Below are 25,575 nucleotides of genomic sequence, written 5' to 3'. Positions count from 1 at the left end.
ACAAATTCTAACTTTTTCTGTGAAATAGTTACAAGCAATTTGCTTGCAACGTACAATCACCTATTATTTAATCATAGCTAAAAGAAAGACAACACCAAAACATGTTGTGTCCCACTTGTCAGGACTGAACTGCAAGAAAATTAACTTGCCTGTCTGAGGCAAGTTAAACTAACTTGCAAAGCTGACTTGCCACTTTTTAATTTAATCATGAACAGTTCCTGCCATACCTCCATGCCAACCAGAGTCTAATCAATTAGTATCCACTTCTCATGTCATATATATTGTTCTTTCCTATTAAAAGTTGTTTAGTTTTGGTATTTTGGTCCTGTTTAGAGTAAGAAAAATGCTTTGATTTCATGTCTCTTATGAGCAATGCTTAAATCAATGTGATAAAACAACTGCACGTATTTAATAATCATTTTGTTTTAAAAAGAGATACTAAAAAAAGGCAGGTAATAAGGAGAAGATTGGAACAGATTCACTCAGGTTAGAAATACCTCTGCCAAGTTTAGTAGCACACAAATGATGCTGGATTCGAATCACATTTGGGGTATGGTGGTGCATTTCACAGTATTAACACAGTGAAACAACGGAGTTGGTGAGAACCAGCAAGTGGAACGCCGGTGTAATTTATGTAAAATGTGAGGCTGAACTTGCTAGATGAATCTAGGGATTTATCACAAGTGTTGGTCAGCTTTGGTGGGGTGGGGGTGGTTTATTGGGAGGCAGTTGTTAAACGTGAAAGACCAGTATATGAGAAGCTCTTCAAGTGTGTCAGATCCTGAGGTGGACGAGTGAGAAGGGAAGTGGGGTCTGGTAACTGGAGGACAAGCATGGTAGATTTATCAACAGACATTTGCAAGACTCAGACAAGTGCATCACACTTAGATCACTAACAAGCAGTATATCGTGTATCAAACAATCACAACAAAAGCACAACACACCTCTTCACGTGGAATCTTTTTGTCACCATCTCCTTCGATTCTCACACGGACAACTCCTGACTTGTCTACAATTTCTTGTATGAGCTTTCCATTTTTGCCTATTACTTTTCCTGGAGAAGGAATGGAACAGTTCCATTTTATAAATCCAAAAGTAAATAATATTTACTCAAGGACATTTCTTAAATTAGACTTACCTACTAGATTTCTTGGTACTTGTACAGAGTCTTCTGTAAACTCGAGATAATTTCTGGCTTGCTTGACTGCCTCCTGGTCCTATAAATCAGATTGATATTAAAGGAAGAATGTCGCCTAGAGAAAACATTAATTTCAACTAAATTAATGATATTAATGTTACTATTTCTGTATAAAGTTATACTGCAATGCAATTTGAAGGGTGTGATCTGATCAGTTTGTTTGCTCCTTATTAAAAGCATTGGTTCCTTTCTGTGTACAGTGCACCATCCAGTAACTTGCTGAAGTGAAGTGAAGGAGAGACATGTCAGCAGACATGGAAATGATAAAATCTCACTAAAAACAGAATATTAGAAACACTCACGCAGATACAGAAAGATGAGTTAAGTTTCTTGGAAAGGCTTCCTCACTTTTAGAATGAAGCCATCCTCCACACAATAAAGGGCTAAGTCCCAATGGAAAGATCAGCATGAATAAAAGTACTTTTAGGATGATTTTAGTGTCAAGGATGTCATCATGCCATGTGTTGCAATCCCTGACAACACAGCAAAATCATGCTAAAATGTGGTTAAGGACCAGCACGGTTTTTATTTAAAGTCGATAAAGTTTAAAACCTCAGGTATTTGCTAAGAGAAAAGTGACAAGATTTCAGAGTTTCAAACCAAGCAAAATAAATGTTTACTTTTCTGATTTTGCATATTATCAATCTACACAAACTAACATCCAGAATTCACGACGTAATTCTAAATTAGCAGGCAAATCGTGTTTGTACACACCACACCATATGCTAAATGGCAAACGTGACCAAGACAGATCTCACGGATTTGACAGCAACTCATCCAGACGTCAATAATCACACTGAGTCACAAAATCCTGTGAAACACAGTCTTCTTCTTAAGGGATTTCAATACTGAGATCCAGCCCCTGAATTTTCCTCAAAAGCCACTACGACTTAACACCTGCTCACCTGGTTGTTTAATCTTTTAACCTAAGATTGTGTTCCCTGAGTCCCAGCACTGATTTCTGTGCACACCTCCAGCTCTGCAGTCACTATGGCAAAAATGTTACTTTTTAATGAAGGGTTACTTTTGCCCCATGAGCCAGCTGTTTGGAGCCAATGGCCTTCTGGTTTATTCTTCTGAATCTCAACAAGAAAGGCTCTACTGGATTCAGTCATATTTTCTGGGAAGGGATAGAAAATTACCAACTTTCTAACCTAGATTATAAAAAAAGCCTGGCAATTAAAACAAATTACTACATTGCAAATCACTTCAAGTTAAATAAGAACACAAGAAGGATTAGGTAAGTCAGCCCCTCCAGTTTGCTCCACCATTTGATATGATCGTGACTGATCCCATCTTGACCTAAGTTCCACTGTTCAACCAGATCCCCATAACCCTTTAAACCCAATACTAATTATAAATCTATCTCCTCCTCAAATTTACTCAATCCACTGCATTCTGAGGTAATGAATTCCCCAGATTTGGAATCCTTTGAGATAAGTAATTTCTCCTCCTCTCTTCAATCTGTTACCCTTTATCTTAAACTATAGCCTCTGCTTCTAGATTGCCCTAGAAAACATTCTTTCTACATCTACTATGTCAATCATCTTTGTCTTATATATCTCAATTAACTGACCTCTCATTCTTTTCACTCCAAACAGTACTGCGCTATACTAGGTAATCTCTCTTCAAAAGATAAACCTCTTATCTCTAGAATCAATCAAGTGAATCTCCTTCAACTGCCTCCAGTACAACTAGTCCTCTAGCAAGGGGATGAAAATTGTACACAATACTGCAGGTGCAGTCTTAACAGTGCCATGTACAATTGCAACAAGACTTCCTACTTTACACTCTATTCCTTTAGCAATAAATGCCAATCATAGCATTGGATGCAAAGCAGCCACAAATGTCCAAATACTGCTTATAAATTCAGTAGTTTAGCAATCTCTAGGCCTAACAACACTATACTCTCTGCCATTAGATTTCTTGTCCACTTAAATGTAATCAAGAGAATATATTAATTCAACTGTTTGTCCTGTACTTTTCCAAGAGACTAGAGTCCCTATTCTCTCAAGGGGCAGTTCCCTAAAGAGGGATATTTAAAAACTGTAAAGTACTTTCGGCATTTGTGTATTGGCATTTGCACTCCACTGCCAATTAATTGAGATGGGCAAATAGTAACTTTCTGTTGGAGTTTATCTTCATCAGAAAATTGAAAGAAAACATTTTCACTGCCAAATAGAAAGAAAATAGAGCAAACTAACTGCAAATTTATCAATTTCTATGATCAAGGCAACTAGAATCATACATCACCACACCTGCAACGTCAGCTTACCAAGAGCACATAGTTTTGTATATTTTTCCAAACCAAAGAACCATGCTCATTCAAGGTTGGAATCAAATGGAATTCCATTTAAATATATTTTTCAGGAAAGATCCAAAGACTATACCTCAAGGAAAGCAATGATAAATGATAGATAAAAAAACCTAACCAGTTGCGTTATGCTGCTTGACAAAATTAAGTACTAAAAAATTGAGTCCACAATGTTTAAAAGCAAAAATCTCAAACTGTCACCAATACAATACAAAAACTCAAAAACTGAGATTGTTTATTAACGGATTTGCTTGCACTGTTATGAAATTGCCATACTTTATCCCTATTTCTCTTTTCATGTCTCTCCCTACCACACAGTCCCCAGTAATTAAAATGTGGAGGTGCTGGTGTTGAACTGGCATGGATAAGGTCAGAAATCACAAAACAACAGGTTATTGCCCAACAGGTTTATTTGAACACAAGCTTTCAGTCTTACTCCTTCTTGAGGTATTAGTGAGAAAGGTAGTATCAGACACAGAATTTATAAATATATATCAAAGGATCACATCAATGATGAGGATGCACTAAACAAACCTAAGACACTTAAATCTTTAATCAGTGGAAGTTTTTAAATTGTTTAGTATGCATATGTAAATCCCCAAATTCCCTTCAAGTCCCTGTCCTGTGAGAACTAAAGGTTTTATCAGTGTAAAGAAGAGGTGACATTTTGGGTCAGATAATGCATGTTAGGTGGGAGGCCTTGTGTAGTATCCATCTGTATCTTGGCTTGGGAGTCAGACTGGCTTTATTTCTAAAGTGGGAATTTATAACACTCTACATTGACTGTCCATAAATTTTGTGCTTTTTGAATATAGAATGTATCTGCCAGAGGTGAAACGTCTAATACTAGGGGGTGTGCATTCAAAGTGAGATGGGGAATATTAAAGGGAGATGTGAGGGGCAAGTTTTTTTTTTACACAATGATAGGAATCTAGAATGCACCGTCGGGGTGGTGGTGGAAGCAAATATGATAGGATTTTCTAAGGGACTTTTAGATAAGCACATAAATATGCAAGGAATAGAGGGATGCAGACTAAGGTCAGGCAGAAGGGATTAGTTTAATTTGGTGGCATGTTCGGCATAACATTAGGGGCTGAATAGCCCGTTCCTGTGCTGTACTGTTCTATGTTTACTTAATGTCTATCTGCTACATTCACCTGGCCGTGACTAGAAAAGACATGAATTTGGCACCTTGTAGCCTCAACAGAGAAACAATTAATTCCAACGGAACAAAACTCAAGTAACTAATATATTATCACAGATGCCCTACAAAGTGTAAACAGGCCATTCGGTCGAACAAGTTCACATTGAATCTTCAAAGAGCATCCCACTCATTCACTCCCCTACCCTATCCCAGTTACCCTGCATTTCCCATGGCTCAGCCCCCTGGCCTACACTTCCCTGGATACTTGGGGCACTTTACCGCAGCCATTCCATTTAACCTGCACATCTTTCGACTGGGAGGAAACTACAGCATCAGGAGGAAACCCATGCAGACACGAGGAGAATGTGCAAACTCCACACAGACAGTCAAACCTGGATCCCTGGTGATATGAGCCAACAATGCTAACCGCCCATCATTTCTGATCGAGTCCAAAGATGTCATGTTTGTTGTGTAGACAGAAGTGTCGATGATCTGTGCACTTCCACACTTTTCAGTTTTTATTTATTAAGTATTCTATTAATGATTTTCCCACAACTAAGAGTAATGCTTAAAAATAATTATAACAAAAACATGGTTACATTGTTTGGAAAGAAATCATACAAACTTTATTTTTTTTCTCCTGTTACTATGCTTCCTTCTTCAGTTAAAAGACTGAAGGCTACTAGACCTCTGTAATACTGATAATGGGAACTGCAGATGCTGGAGAATCCAAGATAACAAAGTGTGGAGCTGGATGAACACAGCAGGCCAAGCAGCATCTCAGGAACACAGAAGCTGACATTTCGGGCCTAGACCCTTCATCATCATCTGATGAAGGGTCTAGGCCCGAAACGTCAGCTTTTGTGCTCCTGAGATGCTGCTTGGCCTGCTGTGTTCATCCAGCTCCACACTTTGTTATCTTAGATCTCTGTAATGTCAGCTGACAATCCCTTTAGATTTCATACTGGACAAGTTAATCTGATCAGTCTCGCTACTCTCCTCCTTTTAGCCAGATGGAACAATGCATTGTTACATTCAAGATTACTTCAGCAGCTACCCTTCACTGCAACTGTTACTGCCAAGAAGGAAGACAGAAGCAACATCAGTTGGACTGCAATTCCTTATCACACACCATTATCCTAATTTTGACACAAATTCATTCCTTTTGAACATCATTGGGGCAAACTTTGAAATTCCCCAACATCTTAGGGACATCATCACAGCAAACATACTACAAAATGACTGGTGAAGATTGCTGAGATAAATGGCATGTGGCAGCTTATATTATGATATATCTTTATACTACAACATCATAAAATGTCCCAAGTTACCTTACAACAAGGACAGCAATAACGCAATTCAGATACCGTGCCAAAAATAGCAGTCATGGGTTTGGTCAAAAGAATAGGTTCTGAGTGTGTGGTAAGTGAAGAGAAAAGATACATAGGTGGAGAGATTTAAACAGCAAATTCCGAAGCTTAGGGGCTAGCCTCTGAGGTCTGCGTAACAGAGAAAACAATTAGAGGGAACACGGACTTGCAGTAACAAAAAATGATTTCATTCTTTCAGCAATAGTCTTCATTTGAAATTGATGCACTAAGTTTGTGAAAATAAACAAAACTCAACAATCCCATTCTTTAATTGTGGGTACACAGTTGCATTTATTACAGATTCTAAAGGAACCCACCTCACCGTAGATGTGGAAAGTGCAAGTCTCTTCATCCAGTTCGATTGCAGTGACGCCTGGCACTTTCCTAGCTTGCTGGATGTTGGCTCCATGCGTACCGATGGCAAGACCCATGAGATCTTCTCGTACAACAAACTGCTCGTGGAAGCGTGACGCAAGCTGTCGGGAGCTCTGAAAAATTAAGACAAGCACAAACAGATGGAATATCAGGAGAAGTACTGTGGTATCTTCTTTATAACATGTAACTTGAAAAACGTTATGACTAAGCAAACTTCTTTATTACCAATTTTTCAGCAGTCAACAACAGTAATAAGATCTTGATTTCTTAAGCTAGTGCAGTTCTAAACTGCAACACATGTTCACTTCTTTTGTAATGCATTTCTCTCTATTAAATAATATTTTTGGAACATCTGATGGTCAGGAAATGTAATGCATGGCTAAAAATTGATAGAATGAGGTAAAATGTTTATTGCCATCACGAAGAGGAATGTTGGCTCCAAAAAATGTGATTTCCTGTTCCCAACTCCACCCAACTGCCTGTATATCTATTCCAGGACAGGTCAATTTCTTAACAGGAAAAAAGCATGGCTGTATTTGAGGCAAAGGTTGGTAATGAAGGATGCAAGTTAGCAGAGAAGCAAAGATTATCAGTAGGGATTAGAGGGATGGATATCTGAAAAGGTAAAAGGAAAATTCAAGTTGAGATAATTTTCATGACAGATGCAGCAATACAATGATAGCTGAAAAGGATCATGTGCAAAGACATCAGAATTGACACAAATTAAAAATCTCTTGGAAGAAGCAGCAGCAAGGGAAGGAAACAATTTGAAGAAAGATGCCACAGACATGAAATATTGTAACTGGAGACATGATTATGGGAATTAGCATGTTATTTTATTAATACTAAATTATTACATTTATTTGACTGATCATCATATCTGCTCACATTTGCTTTAAAATACACAAGATTTTGTCAAGTGAATTCTGCCAGATTGTGTGATCCATTTATTTTCTCCCCAACATGTTCTCTTCCTTTTATCCTAATGTACTATCTAGCTTCTCCTTAATGCTATTTCCCTCAACAAGTGCCAAAATCCTGCAGGTAGAGAGATTTTGACGCTGCAATGTCCATACGGCTACCTGACATCAAGTCCTAGATGATTCAAGTTCAATAATTTGATTGTAAATTCAACTTTGGCAGGAAAATATGAGATATCATAGTTGCCTGCGAGATGTCCACACCAATTTTTCATAGGCCAAAAAAGAATGAAGTGTCTTAAAGAAAAGCAGTGAGCAAGAGAATTGGGAGGGAATTCCGATGATTAGGCACTAGGTAGCCAAAGGTATGGCCACAGCCACTGGAGACATTAAAATTGGGTATGCTCAAGAAGCCAGAATGTAACTGTTGACATCTAAGAGGATTGTGGTGTTGCTAGAGGGTATGGTAGAGATAGAGAGGTGCAAAGCCATGGATGGTTTTGAAAATAAGGATGAGAATGTCAAATGTTGCTCAACATTTGGAGAGTGTAACTCAGCAAGCACATAGGTGATAGGTGATTGTAGGATAAGGTACAGGCTGCAGTTTTGAACCATCTTAAGTTAACAGAAGGTGCAACGTGGGAGATCAATCAGGCAAGCATTGGACTAGTCAAGTCTAGAGGTAACATAGGCATGATTAAGCATTTCAGAAGCTAATGAGTGGAGACAGGATTGAGGCTACACTGTGGAATTAGAACAGTCTTAGTAAAACACAAATCTGTGTTCGGAAGCACATCTTGGAGTTAAATATGACAAGGCTTCAAACAGTATTTTCAGGCTGCTGCCAGGAACAGGCATTGAGTTGGTATTCAGGGAAAAGAGTTTGCAGTGGGAATACAAACATCGGCTCCAGTCATTCCAATACTTCTTGTAGGAAATCTCTGCTCTTCCAACACAATGTCATTTAAGTACTTTTATAATTTAGCAACAGTAGAGACGCTGAGAGAAGTGGTAGTTAGGTAGAGCTGCGTGTTGTCAGTCTACATGTGAAAACTAATGCTTTGTCTTCAGAAGATGTCACTGATGTACAACACGTGGGTAAGAAATAGGGACCACCTTCAGAGTTATCTGAGGTGTATAAAAAAATCACGCTTTAAAATCAACAAGAAAGCAAGATCATGAGTGTAACTGGAAATTTAACTGTGGACTTGAAATCTAGACTTCTGTTTAGGCTAAAGAGTATGGATAGAGTCTCTGAATTTAGAACGGCTCCATGTATCACTGATTTGGATAGGGAGCTTCTTTCTTACGTTATTGCTTTTTCCCATGCTCAGTGTTAGTTAGAAACATACATACAATAGTGTCTCTCTATGCTGTAATACTTTGGACTTTCATTTTATACAGTAAGGTTTAACCAGGCAACCCGTTCTAAGAGTTGCCAATAGATTTAGAACACAGAACATTACAGCACAGTACAGGTCCTTCGGCCCTCGATGTTGTGCCAACCTGTCATACCGATCTTAAGCCCATCTAACCTACACTATTCCATGTATGTCCATATGCTTGTCCAATGACGACTTAAAACGTACCTAAAGTTGGCGAATCTACTACCGTTGCAGGAACAGCGTTCCATTCCCTTACTGCTCTGAGTAAAGAAACTACCTCGGACATCTATCCTATATCTTTCACCCCTCAATTTAAAGCTACGCCCCCTCGTGCTCGCCATCACCATCCTACGAAAAAGGCTCTCCCTATCCACCCTATCTAACCCTCTGATTATTTTATATGTTTCAATTAAGTCACCTGTCAACCTTCTTCTCTCTAATGAAAACAGCCTCAAGTCCCTCAGCCTTTCCTCATAAGACCTTCCCTCCATACCAGGCAACATCCTAGTAAATCTTCTCTGCACCCCTTCCAAAGCTTCCACATCCTTCTTACAATGCGGTGACCAGAACTGTACACAATACCCCAAGTGCGGCCGCACCAGAGTTTTGTACAGCTTTCTGAGCATATTACATCAGAAAAATATGATAAACAAGGAATAGCTGAGTGCACTGGATGCTGCAAATGTTACATGACATAAAAACATCACAGTACTGAAGACACATAATCCCAGAAATACAATAAAACTCAGACCAATCATACAAAATGGAAAACTGCCCAGCTACATCTTGTCAAGAAGAAAAAATAAATTCAATGCCTATTATTAACCCATCAACGTACACTCAGTTCTATGAAGTAAGTTACCAATAACCTGCTCAACAATGTAGTTTGGGTTCTGCCAAATCAAGATGACTTCAGACCTCATTACAGGCTTTGTCTAAAAATGGGCACAGAGTTGAATTCAAGAGGTGAAGTAACAGTGACCACCCTTGACAATTACGCTGCAACTGTGGCATCAAGGAGTCCTAGTAAGATTGAAATCAGTGTGAATCAAGGGGGAAAACTGTCCACTTGTTGAAGTCACACCTAGCAAGCGAAGTCAGCTATGACTGTAGGATGCCAATATCTCAACTGCAGAATTTCCTCAAAGACCTGTCCTCAAACCAAACATATTCAGTTGCTTCATCAACAAACTTCCCTTCTTAAGGTCAGAAGAAGCGATATTCACTGTTAATCGCTGAGTTCAATACCATTCATCTCCACGGACAATAAATAAGTCTGCATCTACATGTTGCAAAGATCTGGGCAACATTCAAGTCTGGACTACCAAAATGGCAAACAGCAGACATGCCAGCCAATGATCATGTCCAACAAGAGAGTCTAATTGCCTAACTTTGACATTTAATTGCAGCATCATCACTCAGTCTCCATTGTCAATATTGGGGAGGGTAGTGTTGACCAGAAATTTAAATGAACCAACCATACATTTATGTATATTGTGGTCACATGTTGTAAATTCAGCAGCGAGTAATTCACCGTCTGATTCCCCAAATCCTTTCCACTACCTATGAATCAGAAGTCAGGAGCGTGAGGAATACTCTCCATCTGCTTTGGTGAGTGAAGCTCCAACATTCAAGAAGCTTAACATCCAAACTAAGTAGCCTGAACATTTGGCATCACATCAACCTGCATAAACATTCATTCCTTCCATCACGAGTACACTGTGACTGCATTATGTATCATTTACAAGATGAGTTTTGCCAACTCACCAAGGCTTCTATAACAGCATCTCCCAAATTTGCGACCTTTACTGCAAATAGGAACGAAACAACTTGGCTGTGAATATATTGCTGTTTCTTAATCATAGCTAGGTCAAAAGACTTGAACTCAACACCTAAAGGCACTGTAGTTTACATCCAGGTTGCTGATCAATTACAAAATGAGAAGATAACTTTTCGATTAAATGTTTTGGACATAAATAGACTAATTTTAAAATCTTAGCAGATTTTCCAGGCCTTATTTCAGGTATTACATTAGAGATGTAATCAATAATCTATGATGGAAAGTAGGGTGTGATTATTACAAATAAAGTTGAGGACTACACTTGAACTGTTTCATATACTGCATAGATTTGAATGTGTGGGCTTTGAGAAACTACATCTCACTTCAGTTTTCTTTGGCAAAGAATTAAATAAACGAAAGCCCACAACGCGTTTTTTCTTCCATAATGTTTAGGATCAGTGGTTTCAAATCTATTATCTAGGTAAATCAGAGCTCCAAGGCAGTCCTTTCTGTGCTCTGTTGATATTTATTGGGATATGATTCCTTGTATTTTTTTTAAATCTCAGTTAAGGAGGCAGTGGGATAACACTTAGAGATTCCTCGTGGAAACCAGATGTGTGTGCAATCAGGCTCAGCGCTGATGCTCCCATGATCAAATGAAACACACAAAAACTGACCAAAGGAGCAGAAGCAGGCCATTCAAACTCTTCAGTTTACTCTGCCCTTTAAAAGCTTATGGTTGATCTGATGCTAACTTCAAATCCACATTTCTGCCTATTTAATAATCTTTTAGCCTTTCCCTTATGAAGGCTCTGTCCACCTCAGCCTTAAAAATATTCGAAGATTCTGCTTTCACTGCCTTTTAAAGAAGAGAGTTACAAAGACTCATGATGCTCAAGAGAAAAAAATACCACCCCATCTGTTTTAAAAGTGTGATCATTGTATTAAAAAGTGATCTCTAGTTCTAGATTTGCCCAGAGAAATAAACATCCTCTTCACATCTATCCTGTCATGTTCCGAGGATCTTATGAGCATCACTAAAACTCACAGACAAAAAGTAATGCCATTTTGGCGAAGCACTGCAGACTTTTGAGGCTACATCCATGTGACCTGAGGGAAAGGCTAGCAGACACAAAAGTTGCTGTATCTTAAAATTTAGTAATAGATTCTTCAGTACTACTTGCCTAAATATGAAGAAAAGCACTAATATGTCACAGCAAATAAGCATTCTGAATAACAGTGCAAGTAACTAACTTAATGTTTACTTAATTAAAAAAATGTTCACTTGTGAACTTCATACGTGTTATACATAATTGCAGAGAATAATGCCCTTGACAGAAGTTTCATGACCATTAGAATAGTTTTCAACTCTGATGTTACTATTACGAGTGCTATGAGTTAAGAGCGCTGATTTCCATCCATTACTGCAAAAAGGCATAAGGGCACAATTATTGATAACAAGGTGCAGAGCTGTATGAACACAGCAGGCCAAGCAGCATTTTAGGAGCAGAAAAGTTTAAGAATTATAGATTGCAATGGGCTGTCAGTGAAATAATTTATAATGCAATTAAAACTTCATCTAGCTAGTCACTGTACCTCAGCTTTAGGTGTATTTATTACCCATATGCTTCCATATTGTACTATTAATGCAATGGAAGTTCATAAATTAGAATCATTGTTGAGCAGATAATCTTCTGACATGGAGTAATGATATATAGTTTTATATTTGACTTTTATTTCTAAATTATGTGGTAAGAAGGAGAAACACATGATTTATAGTTTTGAGTTTGATTTGTTACAAGTGTTAATACATTCTAATAAGATCTTTAAGAATAATTACATTCTAATAAGATCTTTAAAGTCTTGATGCGAACTATTCAGGGTGTTTGAAAAGAAAGGATGAAAAGAAACTGTTGTGTGAAAGTAAGAGTTCAGTAATAGAACAAGTAGGAATAATACAAAAGTCAGGTAGTGTGAAGGTTCTTTCAAAGAAAAGAGGTCTGTAACAGAGGGCGTAGTTATTTTTTATCATTTACAAGCAGTCTGGGCTGAAAAGAAGGCCTGAGTGTCCTAGCAGTAAATAAGAGAAAAGGTCTTGAAACAGTAGTCTGTTGAGTTGTCAATGAAGATATTGTGCAATACATGAATACATGAGTTTAAAGCACATATTAAGTACCAAGTGGAATTCATTAGCATCTTGTTTAAGTGTCTTAGAAAAAGGCATTAACTAAAGAAAATAGCATCAAGCAAAAGCAGAAACACTCTAATGAGAAATCAATTGTGAACCCCTCACCGAGGGCTGACCGCATGTAAGGTTGTTGTGGGCGTCTATCAAGTTAATTGCTGGGAAGTTGTTTCCATTAGGCGGGGAGACTAGGACCTGTGGGCACAGCCTTAGAATTAGGCGGGGTAAATTTAAAACAGAAATGAGGAGACATTTCTTCAGCCAGAGCGTGGTGGGCCTGTGGAATTCATTGCCACTGAGTGCAGTGGAGGCTGGGACGTGAAATGCCTTCAAGTCAGAGAACGATAAATTCTTGATCTCACAAGGAATCAAGGGCTACGGGGAGAGTGCAGGGAAGTGGAGTTGAAATGCCCAGCCATGATTTAAATGGCAGAGTGGACTCGATGGGCTGAATGGCCTTACTTCCACTCCTGAGTCTTACGGTCTTAATCTGTGATCTAATTCGTTCTGTATTTGTTATAAACTGAGATCTTAACAGTGGGCCTTATGCAGCTCAGCAATATAGGCCTGACCAATGCTAACAAGAAGCTATCAGTTGCTGATATCTGAAAATAAATCACACAAATCCACTCACAGTAATTGGTCAGGCTCTGTGGCAGCCAAGTATTACAATCACCTGGAATAAAGTGGAGGTTGTTTGCAGGATCGAAATTCATCGAGTTTTAGTGAGGTCTTTGAATCATCAAATAAAAATTGGAATATACAGATTCAGAGAAAAGAAACAAGAGTTGTGCAGTACATTTCTTCAGCCAGAGAGTGGTGGGCCTGTGGAATTCATTGCCACGGAGTGCAGTGGAGGCCAGGAAGTTAAATGTCTTCAAGGCAGAGATTGATAAATTCTTGATCTCACAAGGAATAAAAGGCTATGTGGAGAGTACAGGGAAGTGGAATTGAATTGCCCATCAGCCATGATTAAATGGCAGAGTGGACTCGATGGGCCAAATGGCCTTACTTCCACTCCTATGTCTTATGGTCCTACGGTCTCAGTCTATTACATGTTGAAATTTCAAATTTAAAACTGGCCAGAACAGTGGTAAGGATGTTTCTGTATAAAATCTACTTATATGAAATCTTTGATGGAGGTTCAATGAAGAGGGTAAACAGAAAAACCAAAAGGGAAAAATTAAAACAGCCTCATAAGGATGTGATGCATAAAGTGAGTTCTCGCATTCAGAATTCAAAGGACTGAAGCCTGAAACTGCTTTGTCACTGTGAGAATTAGCAAAGATTAAGTTACAAATGGGGACAAAACTTCAACTAGAAGCAAAGAGAAATTTAAAAAAAACTTGAATTGGAAGAGGAGTAAGGAAAAGACAAGAAATAAAAAGGTATGGGAAGACAACTGATAAGAAGTTTGGATTAGCAAGAGAGAGGAGAAAAGGGAAAATTGAAAATTGACCTCCATGGAAAGCTAGAAATGAGACATGATATGCTGGATAAAAACTTAAAGGAAGAAAGAAGAGATAGTAGTTTAGAAGACGATTCTGATTCAAATGAGGGATTTGACTTTACTAAAAATCTGTCTTTAGTGCCTAAATTTATAGAAGATGGAATTGAAAGACATTTCACCTCACTTGCAAGAAGACATGTAAAGCTGAAGTAGCCAAAAAATACTTGGACTTTAATATTACAGAATGTCCTGATAGGTATAAAAGTGCATACCAGTTTCTTGGAATAGAAATCTGCAGACGATAAAGCTGATAACAGAACAAGGTCATTGCCAATGAACTTATGCCTGAATCGAATCGATGAAAATCTAGGACTATAAGTAAGAAACCTAATCAGACACTGGTAAAATCTGTAAGATTAAAAAGTAATGCTTTTGGTCAGTGGTTTACATCGCTGAAAATAGAGAAAAATTGAAAATCCGAGGGAAATTATGACTATGGAGGAATTTAGAAATACCATTCTGGTTATCCTTAAGACTTAATTAGATTAGTGTTGAGAATTAAAAATTCAAGAAGCAGTAATTTTGACAGATACCTATGACATCTCACACAGACAGATCTAGTTGAAGAGTTAAATAGAAATCAACAAGCAAACTGGAGGAATGGAAAGTGTGGGGTTGGAGAAGACATTAGCAATTAGGAACAAACACAGCAAAAATAATAGGAGAAAGGCTTGAACCTATAAGTGAAATCATGAAAATAACATGCTTCCTTTGTAATAAAGCAGAATGTACTGAAGCTAACTGTTCCAAGTTAAATGGGAGACCTACAGCAGTGGTAGGAATGCCTAGGGAATCCTCATTAAAAGGTGTATGGACAAAGGAAATGGGTATGAAAACTTGTATTAATGCAGGTGGAGTGTTTCCTTGGAACTTACTTCTAAGGGACAGAATGCTCAGGAAAATCAGGGATCAAGGACAAAAGAGGGAATTTATGTATCATGCCAGAGGAAGTGGGCGAGATCCTTACTGAATACTTTGCATCGATATTTACCAATGAGAAGGACGTGGATGATCACAAGATTAGGGAGGAGCATGCTGATATTCTAGGGCATGTTGATAATAAGAAAGTGGTGGTGTTGGGTGCCTTGAAAAACATTAAGGCAGAGATCTGTCCTACGATACTGAGGGAGGTAGGTGAGGTGATTGCTGGAGCTGTGACAGAGATCTTTGTATCTTCTTCAGCCGTAGCAGACGTACCAAACGAATGGAGAATAACCAACCGATATTCTTTTGTTTCAGGGTGACAGGAACAATCTAGAAAATTATAGGCTGGTGGAACTTATATCAGCGGTAAGGGAATTACGGGAAACAATACTTACAGGGTGTTCCTGCATTTGGAAAGAAAATTGGCTTACTGGCTTCTGTGTGTTTGCGTACGTGTGCGTGTGGGGGTCAGTGCGGTGCGCAGCAGGCACATGGATGCCTGTAGGTGATAGGATACTCCAGCTGATTAAGTTACATGGGATCCATAGTGAGTTGGTAAGTTGGATATAAAATTAGCTCAGTCATAGAAGGCACAGGGTAATTGTGAAGGGTTGTTTACAAGATTGGAAGTCTATGACTAGCGCTGTTCCATCAGTGCTGGGACCTCTTGTCTGTGATATCAATAATTTGGATGAAAATGTAGGTAGTCTGATTAGTAAGTTTGAGGACAACATGACAGTTGGAGGTGGTGTGGGTAGTGAGTAAGGTTGTGAAAGGACACGGCAAAATACAGATCAGTTGGAAAATTGGACAGAGAATTGGCAGATGGAGTTTAATCCAGACAAGTGAAAGGTTATGTATTTTGGGAAACTGACTGCAAGAAGAAAGGATACAATAAATGACAGGACCCTTAGGAGGGCTTATATAGAGAGGGGCTTTGGGTGCAAGTTCACAGCTCCATTGAACAAGGCAACACAGGAGGGTAAGGTAGTAATGGTGGTATATACCATACTTGCCTTCATTGGTTGAAACACTGAGTATAAAAGTGGCAAATCATGTTTCAGCTGTATAAAATTTCAGTTAGGCCACATGTAGAGTATGTTGGGATGATGCCTGGATAGCAGTGTATCAGGAGAGTGTAGACAAAATTAGATTGTTTTCATTAAAGTATTGGAGGTTGAGCAACAACCTAATTAATTGAAGTATATAAAATTATGAGGGGTGTAGTTAGTTAGGGTAGATTGTTAGGAGTTCTTTTTCCCCAAAATAGAAATGTTAAATACTAGAGAGCTTGGGCTCAAGGTGAGGGGGGAGGCATCTAAAGGAAATGTGAGAGGAAAGTTTTTTGTTAACATAAAGGGTGGTGGGTGCCTGAAGCACACTGCCAGGGAAGTGGCAGAAGCAGATGCGATATCAGCATTTAAAAGGCATTTAGACAGACACATGAACAGGCAAGTAATAGAGGGATACGGACCATGTATAGGCAGATGGGATTAATTAGAATGACATTGTAGCCAGCAAAAAGCCGATTTTTGTGCTACAACGTTTTCTGTTCATTCTATGTCCCAAACGTGTCCACTGGAGTCAACTTTTTGAAGAATTAAATAGGCACGAGGCAAGAGGGCTCCTAAAATTAGAAAGATTAATTTATAGACCAAAGCTCAGGGGCACACTTCCAATAGTTGTGTCCAGTTTGAAAAAAAAATTAACAGAAGCGAGAGATTGGACAAAAAAAAATTGGAAGATCACAACAAACAATGAAAACCCATGCAGGTAAAAAGGCCAAAGTTCAGAACTTTGCATGACAGACAAGGTATTAGTGCTGCTGCCTACATCCAGGAACTACTAAAAGCCAGAGATAATGGGAACTGCAGATGCTGGAGATTCCAAGATAATAAAATGTGAGGCTGGATGAACACAGCAGGCCAAGCAGCATCTCAGGAGCATAAAAGCTGACGTTTCGGGCCTAGACCCTTCATCAGAACTACTAAAAGCCAGTTTTACTGGACTTCATCAAATTTAAAGAAACTGAATGATGGAAATTATACAGTGAACCTTAGAGACAACGGAAATATCAACATGTGTATCATATTCAGATATTAAAGCAACACCAAGTTAGGAAGAATAGTTAGAACAGAAGTCTGTTTATAGTGGTGACAGAAAGAGCAAAATAAGAATGAATCAAAAAAATGAAAGTCCCGAAATCAACCTACCAGAAATTGGGAAGGAGAACACAACAGTGCTTGAAAAATTTGTTGGTAAGGTCCAGGCAACTTATCAATCTTTAGGCCTATTATTTCCTTTTTCTCTGGTTATTGTATGTATTTCTTCTCCTTGACACTTGATTATTTGTTATTTCTGTAACACTATTCATGTCGTCTGATGTGAAGACTGATGCAAGGTGTTTTTTTCAATTCCTGTGCTATTTCCTGGTTAAATTGCTTCTTGAAGACAGCTTTTCAGTTTTTTCCTCATTGGAACCCTTGAGAGTTTTCATTATTTTATTTTCTTTAATAAATCTTGGTTTGGTCCAGCGACCTGTGAGCTGACAGCTGAAAAGTGACCTTTGGGCTATAAGGAGCAGCTTGTTTTCAAAAATGAAACAAACAAAAGGTTGGTGAGGCTAAGCCTGGGAATTAATCACAGGTTGGTTCTTGATCAACGGATTCTACAGATTGGCTAAACATACCACTTTCACCGGTGTGAGACAAAGTGCAGATGTTTGGCCATTAATAAGGAGCTGCTGCCTGCAAGTCTGGGGGGAAACGTGACATTCAAAAAGGAATTTGGCTGTTGATGCCACAGCATGAATATTTGAAAGCTCTCTGACTAAGCTCCCGTTATCAGCTACTGGAAGTTCAGAAAATAGAAACAAAGTTAGAAGTATCATTGAAGCGTCATCAGAATGACTTGAAAAGGCGGCACTGAGTGAAATCTTCAGAAAATCAACCAAGAAACGATCATACTCCTGTAGAATAATGCATTGTCAAAATCAATGAAGTGATCTATCCAGTTTTGTTATAGAACATAGAACATTACAGCACAGTACAGGCCCTTCGGCCCTAGATGTTGTGCCGACCTGTCATACCGTTATGTGCTTTAATGTTTAATTTATCTGTTAACTGTTTGTTTGTCTGTCTGTTTTTTGAGAGAATTGGGCAGGAAACAAATGGGTTTAAATCATAGGCATTAATTACATAAGTTTATTGTTTAATTTTATTCTGCTAATCGTAATGTATTGGTAATAAATTGTTTTTGTCTTTTATTTAAGCTGCAAACCCAGTGTCTAGGATTGACCATTTGCAAAGTCTGGGAGTGGTTCTTCTAAAAGTCCGGTGAGGAAACATTGACGTCAATTTTGTGGGTCTTTGAAGGTTTTAATTCTACCATATTGGGAATACAAGGGTAGGGAGGCTGATTTGATTCAGCTGTCTTTGTGTTGTAACATTCTGTAGGAGGGTGTGATGAACAAAACTCTGTTTGAGTGCTGAGGTTCTAATGTAGATGAATATTAACCGTTTCAAAGCTCCCAGGAAAGAAATCATGTGCAGCTTTGGAATCATTAAGAGAAGAACTCTAGAAAATCAAGACTGTTGAGGTGTCACAGCAAAAGGCATCCCACAATGTTGTTAATGGAGAGTTTAAGGAACACAAGTAGTATGTTAAGTGAGTTAGCAGTTTATTTGACAGTACCTGGAAAGAGACATTAATTGAAGAAAATAACAGAGAAAGCAGAAATCTGCTGAAAAGAAATTGATACCATTCGTTCTACCTGAATAAGGAGCTTTATTGTGGAGGCAGGGATGACCCTTCACTGAGGTTTGAGCATCTGCAAGATGGTTACATGGGTTAAAAGGATAAATGTGATATCTGTAAGATCATCTGAAATAGTTCTTATTTAGTATGCTGCAGTTTGCATTTTTTCTTTTGTGAAAGGAACTTAAGTTCTTTTTCCAAAAATACATTAGGAACATCTCATAAATATGTTCAATGATTGACTTCGAGAGTAAACAATAAGAAAAATAAGATCAAGTCAGATCTCACACTGGGATCTGACCTGTCCAGTAGCTGGGATAACTGTTACCATTGTGCAGTTCAGCAATGCAACCTGATTACTGCTGTCAACAAGCCATTAGTTTCTGATAGCTGGTCTGCAAATCTTTCATAATTATTCAAGCTTTGAGGGGTGAGGAAGGAGAATGGTGTGAAAACATGACTAACCACGAGGGACCTTTGTTTCCTACCTACCAGTATTTCACAACAAGCTTTCATTACAGAATTACATCCCTCTGACCAAAATTAGATAATCAGATAAGGGAATAGTTGGGAAAAAAAACTACTCCATCTTTGCATACCTCCAGCTGCTTGCTGGCTTCTTCATTTCTCAACATCAGAGTCAACTTCGTCCGGATGCTTCTGAAATGCATGTCACTCAACATGCTTGCTCGCTTTGCTGTCATTTCGTTGGTTGACTAGCGGTTTATAAAGAAGCATAGTATTAGGATAAATTCAGTACAAAGAAGATCAAAAAAAATGAATGCATTGTGAAGGCAAAAAAGAAAATCTCACACGTACCAAAACAATTAGTTGATTACTTTCTGAATCAAAGTACACACAGTAAGCGCCAACAGCCTTTTTAAAATCCTTATGTGCAGATTCATTGGCACATCTAGAAATAATTTAAATACACAATTGGAAATAATGAATGTGAGTTAAGCCTACAAAATAGATTAAGGCTTAATTATTAAACACAGAGCCTAGATTTAATATGGTAGTTGTTAAATTCTTAGATTTATTTTTATTGGATTAAAATTTTACTTACACACGCCTCAGGTCATCTGGAACATCAAGTTTTACTTTGTGGAATGTGCTTTTTGTTGCAGGTTTATTAGGGTTAATAGGTCGTAGCCGCTCCACTGTAACTATTTCATTGAAAGTGGCATCACAGACGGCATATTCTATAACATAAAACTGAATAATTTTTTTTCTTTTTAAAAAACATTTCTTCAAATTTGTGCTTTCTTTGACATTAATGCATCGAAAACAGAATAGTCAGAAGTGCGCAAGAAAACTGAACAAAATAGCTGCATATGTGGATGGAAAATACGTTACACCCTAGTACAGACAACAACTAAGTGAGGTTTGCAACAACTGCTGGGACTGTATTTGCCATTTAACCTGCACCTCACCAAGCCCTCGAAGGCTTCGTAAAAATTCATCTGCAGCAATGTGGGTTAGTTTATTCCCCAACATAATCAATCCTGTTGTTAATCTTTTTACTTCAGAAAAGCCATTTCCTATAATAATTTTAAACAACTATTTTGTAAATAATCAACACAAAATTCAAATCAGAAATGAGAATGTTTGTGAAATAAGCAATTTTCACTTACAAGCCACAATTCAACAAATTTATTGTTATAATAGAGAATCCATAGTAAGACATTAATTTAATGCACATTTAATGGTTACTGCTATTAGGCACCAAGTAACTAGCATGCATTCCCAACAGTAGCTTACATTATCTATCTCTTGTGCTGTCTGGGACTAATTTTGAAAAAAAGGCTAAAAAATAAAAAAAAATTATGAAAATATATCCTTGTGCAAAGAAGGGTGCCACCAGGGTCAATTTTCAATTCCCCCTCCTCCGTCAAACTGCTGTCAGTTTGCGGTTTTATGGTGTTAATAGAATTAAATCCGCCAGTCTAAATAAAATAACATGCAGGGTTAAAGCAAAGTTTCAAAATATAAAGCAAGGTAATTAATGTATTTTAAAAAGATGCATTTTTAAACATGAGACATCCTCAAATTGAAAAGCAAAGTGCCTTTAAATATTTTCTACCATTCCAAATAGGTTTCATTTTTAAAACCAACTGTAATTTGTAGTTTTGAAATATCAATGAAATTAATATTAAGTTGAAACCTGAATACAAGTATAACAAATCTCTTACTTCACCCTTCATCATTCTAACTTTTGCCAACCACCAGCCACAAGGTTCTTTTTCATTTGCTCGAGAATACACCTGAGAAAAAAGGTACAATTCCTAATTTAGAGAGGTCATCTTAAGGAACATTCAGCAAAAGATAGAATAAAACTGCACGGCCTTTCGACATTGATACAAGTTTAGATTATTTATGGCACATTTTGAAAGAAGGGTTCTATAAAATGACAGAAATTAGCCTAATGCAATTAGGTTGGGGATGGGGGTGTGAAGTTGTACACGCTTGGTAATATGTTTGTTGTAAAGGCATTGTGATATTACGACTAGGGTAACTCCTTAATATAATCATTTGGCTTATTTGTCATAAAGCTGGTTTACAAGAAAAACTACAATAGTTTCCACCAAAGGCATTTCCCAAATTAAACAAAAATATCTTAAAATAAGCATTTGTTCTCCTGATATTTGTCAGTCTTTGCTTTCCCTCTATCTTGCCGACCACTGGCACCGAACCTCTTATCGTGAGATTTCTTCCTTTCCCTTTTTTCTGTGCAAGTCTCTCAACTACATTCGCTTTGGGCACAAGATCAATCTCTAATCTTAACTTTTACAAGGCAGAGGGTAATCAACAAAAGAGTACCTTGAAGTTGTTACCAGGTAGTAAAAGCTGTTCAGGAACATTCATGTGAGAAAGCGAAAGAACTGGAACGAGGGACAGGTAAGCAATGATGAGTAATGGATTTAACATGCAGCATACATGAAAAAGAGGGTCAAGGTTGTTTGCAGGAGAACAAAGCTGGAAAATTAGGAAGTCTGGAATTCTAGAAGGATGACTAGTAAGCTGAATATAAGATCTGCAGATTAGGTTCGGAAATGCGTAAAATAGCCAGAGGGGGATATGGTTAAGGCTGAGGTTAGAATTTAATTAAAGGTTGAGCAAGCACTTCTGATAATGTCCAATGCAACTGTTGAAAATCTTAGCGTCTCCATCTCTGCTTCCTGACTGTCCCTCAATTGCCATCACAAGCTCAAAATAACATCTGGGTTTCTACTGCTAAACCTTTAGATTCAGTTTATAGGCACTAAAAAGTCCCAGTTAATTCCTCAACAACTTTGGAGATCACTTGAAAGGCACCTCAAGAAGTTTAGTTCACATAGTTTACTTTAATCCAGTGATTAGTCTGCTTTTGGGACACAAAGGAGAAAGGGTGAGAAATTCCACTGGTTCCTTAGTTTACTTTTTCAACAAACTGATGCCAAGTCCACACAAAACTAGGTACCATTCTTCAAGGAGACAATTATATTTAATTGGTTCAAGTGCTCTCCTTTCTCAACTACATCAGAATGCTTGCAAAAGGATGTTTGCAAATCATCCTTTGCCCTTATTAAGTAGCACCAATGGAGTTTGCTATAGTGGATTAGAACACTTCTTCCTGAGCAAGGTGCAGAGAGGTCACCGACACTGAGTTATACTGACTACCATAATTTCTCTTTTACTCAGTAGGACCTTCCTGGAACTTCTTTAGATACACATTTCAAGGACACCATATTTTAGGATTATGTCACTTTCTCACTGCAAATAAATTACTTTACCTATGAGTTATCAGGCAGACGGGGACAATGAAGTGTAGTTGGGGTAATTAAAAAAACAACTCATGCTGTGAATTTAAATTCCATTACACCGTGCAACTGATTGAATAGCACATATTTTAAACAGGGAAATTTTACAAGGAAGCAGGGCATCTAATTGGATAGCTCTGAAGAGAAAAAAATGCAAAGGGATGACAATTCCCCTAAAAACAGATTCACTGACTTTTGTTCGTCTGGATCAACTGTAAGGAAGTCCTACACACATTTTTCCCCATGGATGAAAGTCATTAAAACCAGATCTGATTTATTACTCCCTAAATGGTATTGAGATCGGGACAAAATTCAATATATATTTAACAACTGAAGGAAAGGATAGAATAAGAAAGAAGGACAGTATGCTTAGATAATTTTCAGTACTCTGATTTGCATACTCACAGCCAAAGGAGAAAGTACCTAATTAGTTAAGAGGAAATACCAGTTTAAAGCTCACACTTCAGGATAATCAGTTTACAATGTTCAATGCAGTCTGTGCAAAGTGCACTGAACATTTCAGCAAATAACATGGAACCACACAAATTTTAACAGTGGTTTATTGTGTCTCTGCTAGAGGAGGCTTCTCAACTAGAGATATTTAAAGCAAGAAAAGGAAGACAGACATTCTTTTCTGTAGCACCTTTCTGACTCTCAGGATTTCCCAAAGTGATTTGCAACCAATGGAATACTTTGATAGCTACTGTTACAATGTAAAACATTAACTGAAAGGAAAATAGAGTTAATTCAGCAGTGGGAAAATTTGATTTAGTTCTAAAATGCCATCATGAAGACTGAGTTTATAAATGGGATCTTCTCTCATTAATTATTCATATATTTTGGCTTTAGATGTACAGATCAGAATACTGAAAATTAAGAATGAAAACAGAAGTTGCTGGAATAGTTCAGCAGGTCTGGCAGCATCTGTGAAAAGAAATCAGAGTTAACGTTTCGGGACCAGTGACTCTTCCTCAGAACTCAGGAAGGGTCAGATCTGGTGACCCTTCCTGAGTTCTGTGGAAGAGTCACTGGTCCCGAAACGTTAACTGATTTTTTACAGATGCTGCCAGACCTGCTGAGATTTTCCAGCAACTTCTGTTTCTGATTTACTGCATCCACAGTTCTTTTGGTTTTTACTAAAAATTAAGGCTGTGTCACATAATTGTAACATATGGTTTTTCAGAAGATTCAAATTAAATAACACCCATGTTAAATTTAAAGTGTCAAACATTTGTACAATTAGTTTAACTTCATGGGTGAACCCTTCACTAACTTATAGAAAGTTTAAGGTGCTGTAATGCAATACCTTCATGGATATTCACATACCTCAACATCATCACCTTCGTTAATGTCTTTGTGATAGTCTGCTGGTGGTGGAAATCGAACATCATGGAAAGGAATCTGCCGCTCAGGTTGCCAGCTGAAATCAGAATTTAAATGAGTTTATTCAGAGAACAAATTATTCTCAGCAACAAGAGAAATAATAAACTGACTTGAGGTTTGGATTTATATTTCAGCTAGCAGATTTAAATTGCCTATCTACTCGTCAGAAATAAACATTTCAAAAGTGCAGGGTTTGTCAGCTCAGTGTTGCTCCTATAACAAAGTGAGTCCTGTCCTTTCTGATAAAAACCTCTTTGAATAAGACTGCACCAATGAGAGTAAGTAGCACTGGCTGCCTAGAGAAGGTGTTTCCCATATTTAATTGCTATATTGCATTAGTTCCTCTCTCCCGGAGAGTTCCTGACTCACTATTGCACTTCCACCTCTGCCACCCATACAGCCATCTGCCTGTTGTCACCTTTCCTGGGCACAGGCCCACCAGCACAACTAGGACTGCCGATCAAAGACCTAGTACACTCCCTAAATAATGAAAGTATCCTGGGATATTCCACGTAGCCCCGTGCATTTCTGCTCATAGCTCACTGCAAAATTAGACCACTAAATAGGAACAGAGGGCATACCAATGTTTAAAAAATGCAATAACTTAATGAAAATGGACTTAAAAAGCCAGAGTTTCAGAGTTTGTATTTCTACTAAAGCAAGTTGAGAAACTGAATGCAGTGATTCATGCCAGGTCACAAATTAGCAGAAAGCTATCATAAAAACCTTTAGAGAAGAATCCCACCCCACCAGACTTTGCCTTGATGATCTCAGAATCACACATTACGGTGACTTGTAATGAGGGATAGAACATAGAACAGTACAGCACAATACAGGCCCTTCGGCCCATGATGTTGTGCCGAACTTTTACCCTAAACCTAAGGTCTATCTAGCCTCCACCGCTACCTTATACTATCATCCATATACCATCTAATAGCTGCTTAAAAGCCCCTAATGAGGCCAACTCCACTACCATCTCTGACAATTCATTCCATGCCCCTACCAGTTTTTGAGTAAAGAACCTACTTTTGATGTCTCCCCGATATCCACCTCCTTTCACTTGAAAACTATGTCCCCTCGCAAAAGCTTCTTCCACCGTAGGAAGAAGTCTCTAGCTGTTTACTCTATCTATACCTCTGATCAATTTGTACACCTCTATCAAGTCACCTCTCGTCCTTCGTTGTTCTAAAGAGAAAAGCCCTAGCTCTCTCAATCTTTCTTGTAAGACCTTCCCTCCATTCCAGGCAACATCCTGGTAAATTTCCTCTGCACCTATTCTAATGCTTTCACATCTTTCCTGTAATGAGGCAACCAGAACTGGGCACAATACTCCAGATGTGGCCAAACCAGGCTTTTGTATAGCTAGAGCATAACTTCACGGCTCTTGAACTCAATCCCTCTATTAATGAAAGCTAACACACCATACGCCTTCTTAACAACTCTATCCACCCGGGTGGCAGCTCTCAAGGAACTGTGAACATGAAGCCTAAGATCCCGCTGCTTCTCCACACTGCTAAGAATCTTTCCATTA

At 38.2% G+C, this 25,575-nt stretch overlaps 1 protein-coding gene across 6 annotated transcripts in view; it reads right to left on the bottom strand.

The window, feature by feature from the left end:
• fmr1 (fragile X messenger ribonucleoprotein 1) overlaps positions 1-25,575 on the bottom strand; it is a 75,140-nt gene that overhangs the window by 24,992 nt on the left and 24,573 nt on the right. For all 6 annotated transcript variants that reach the window (XM_048544406.2, XM_048544407.2, XM_048544408.2 and 3 more), the window contains exons 3-10: positions 23,988-24,081; positions 21,054-21,125; positions 19,928-20,076; positions 19,681-19,774; positions 19,461-19,577; positions 6,344-6,514; positions 1,139-1,217; positions 945-1,054 (exon numbers count right to left, since the gene is read on the bottom strand). In XM_048544406.2, the coding sequence (XP_048400363.1) occupies positions 945-1,054; positions 1,139-1,217; positions 6,344-6,514; positions 19,461-19,577; positions 19,681-19,774; positions 19,928-20,076; positions 21,054-21,125; positions 23,988-24,081 (886 nt within the window). The remainder of the gene's footprint in view (positions 1-944; positions 1,055-1,138; positions 1,218-6,343; positions 6,515-19,460; positions 19,578-19,680; positions 19,775-19,927; positions 20,077-21,053; positions 21,126-23,987; positions 24,082-25,575) is intronic.

Source organism: Stegostoma tigrinum, chromosome 15 (genome assembly GCF_030684315.1).
Source record: "Stegostoma tigrinum isolate sSteTig4 chromosome 15, sSteTig4.hap1, whole genome shotgun sequence".
Taxonomy (NCBI): Eukaryota; Metazoa; Chordata; class Chondrichthyes; order Orectolobiformes; family Stegostomatidae; genus Stegostoma; species Stegostoma tigrinum.
Note: the sequence above shows the minus strand (reverse complement) of the source record. Positions and strands in the feature narration are given on the sequence as shown.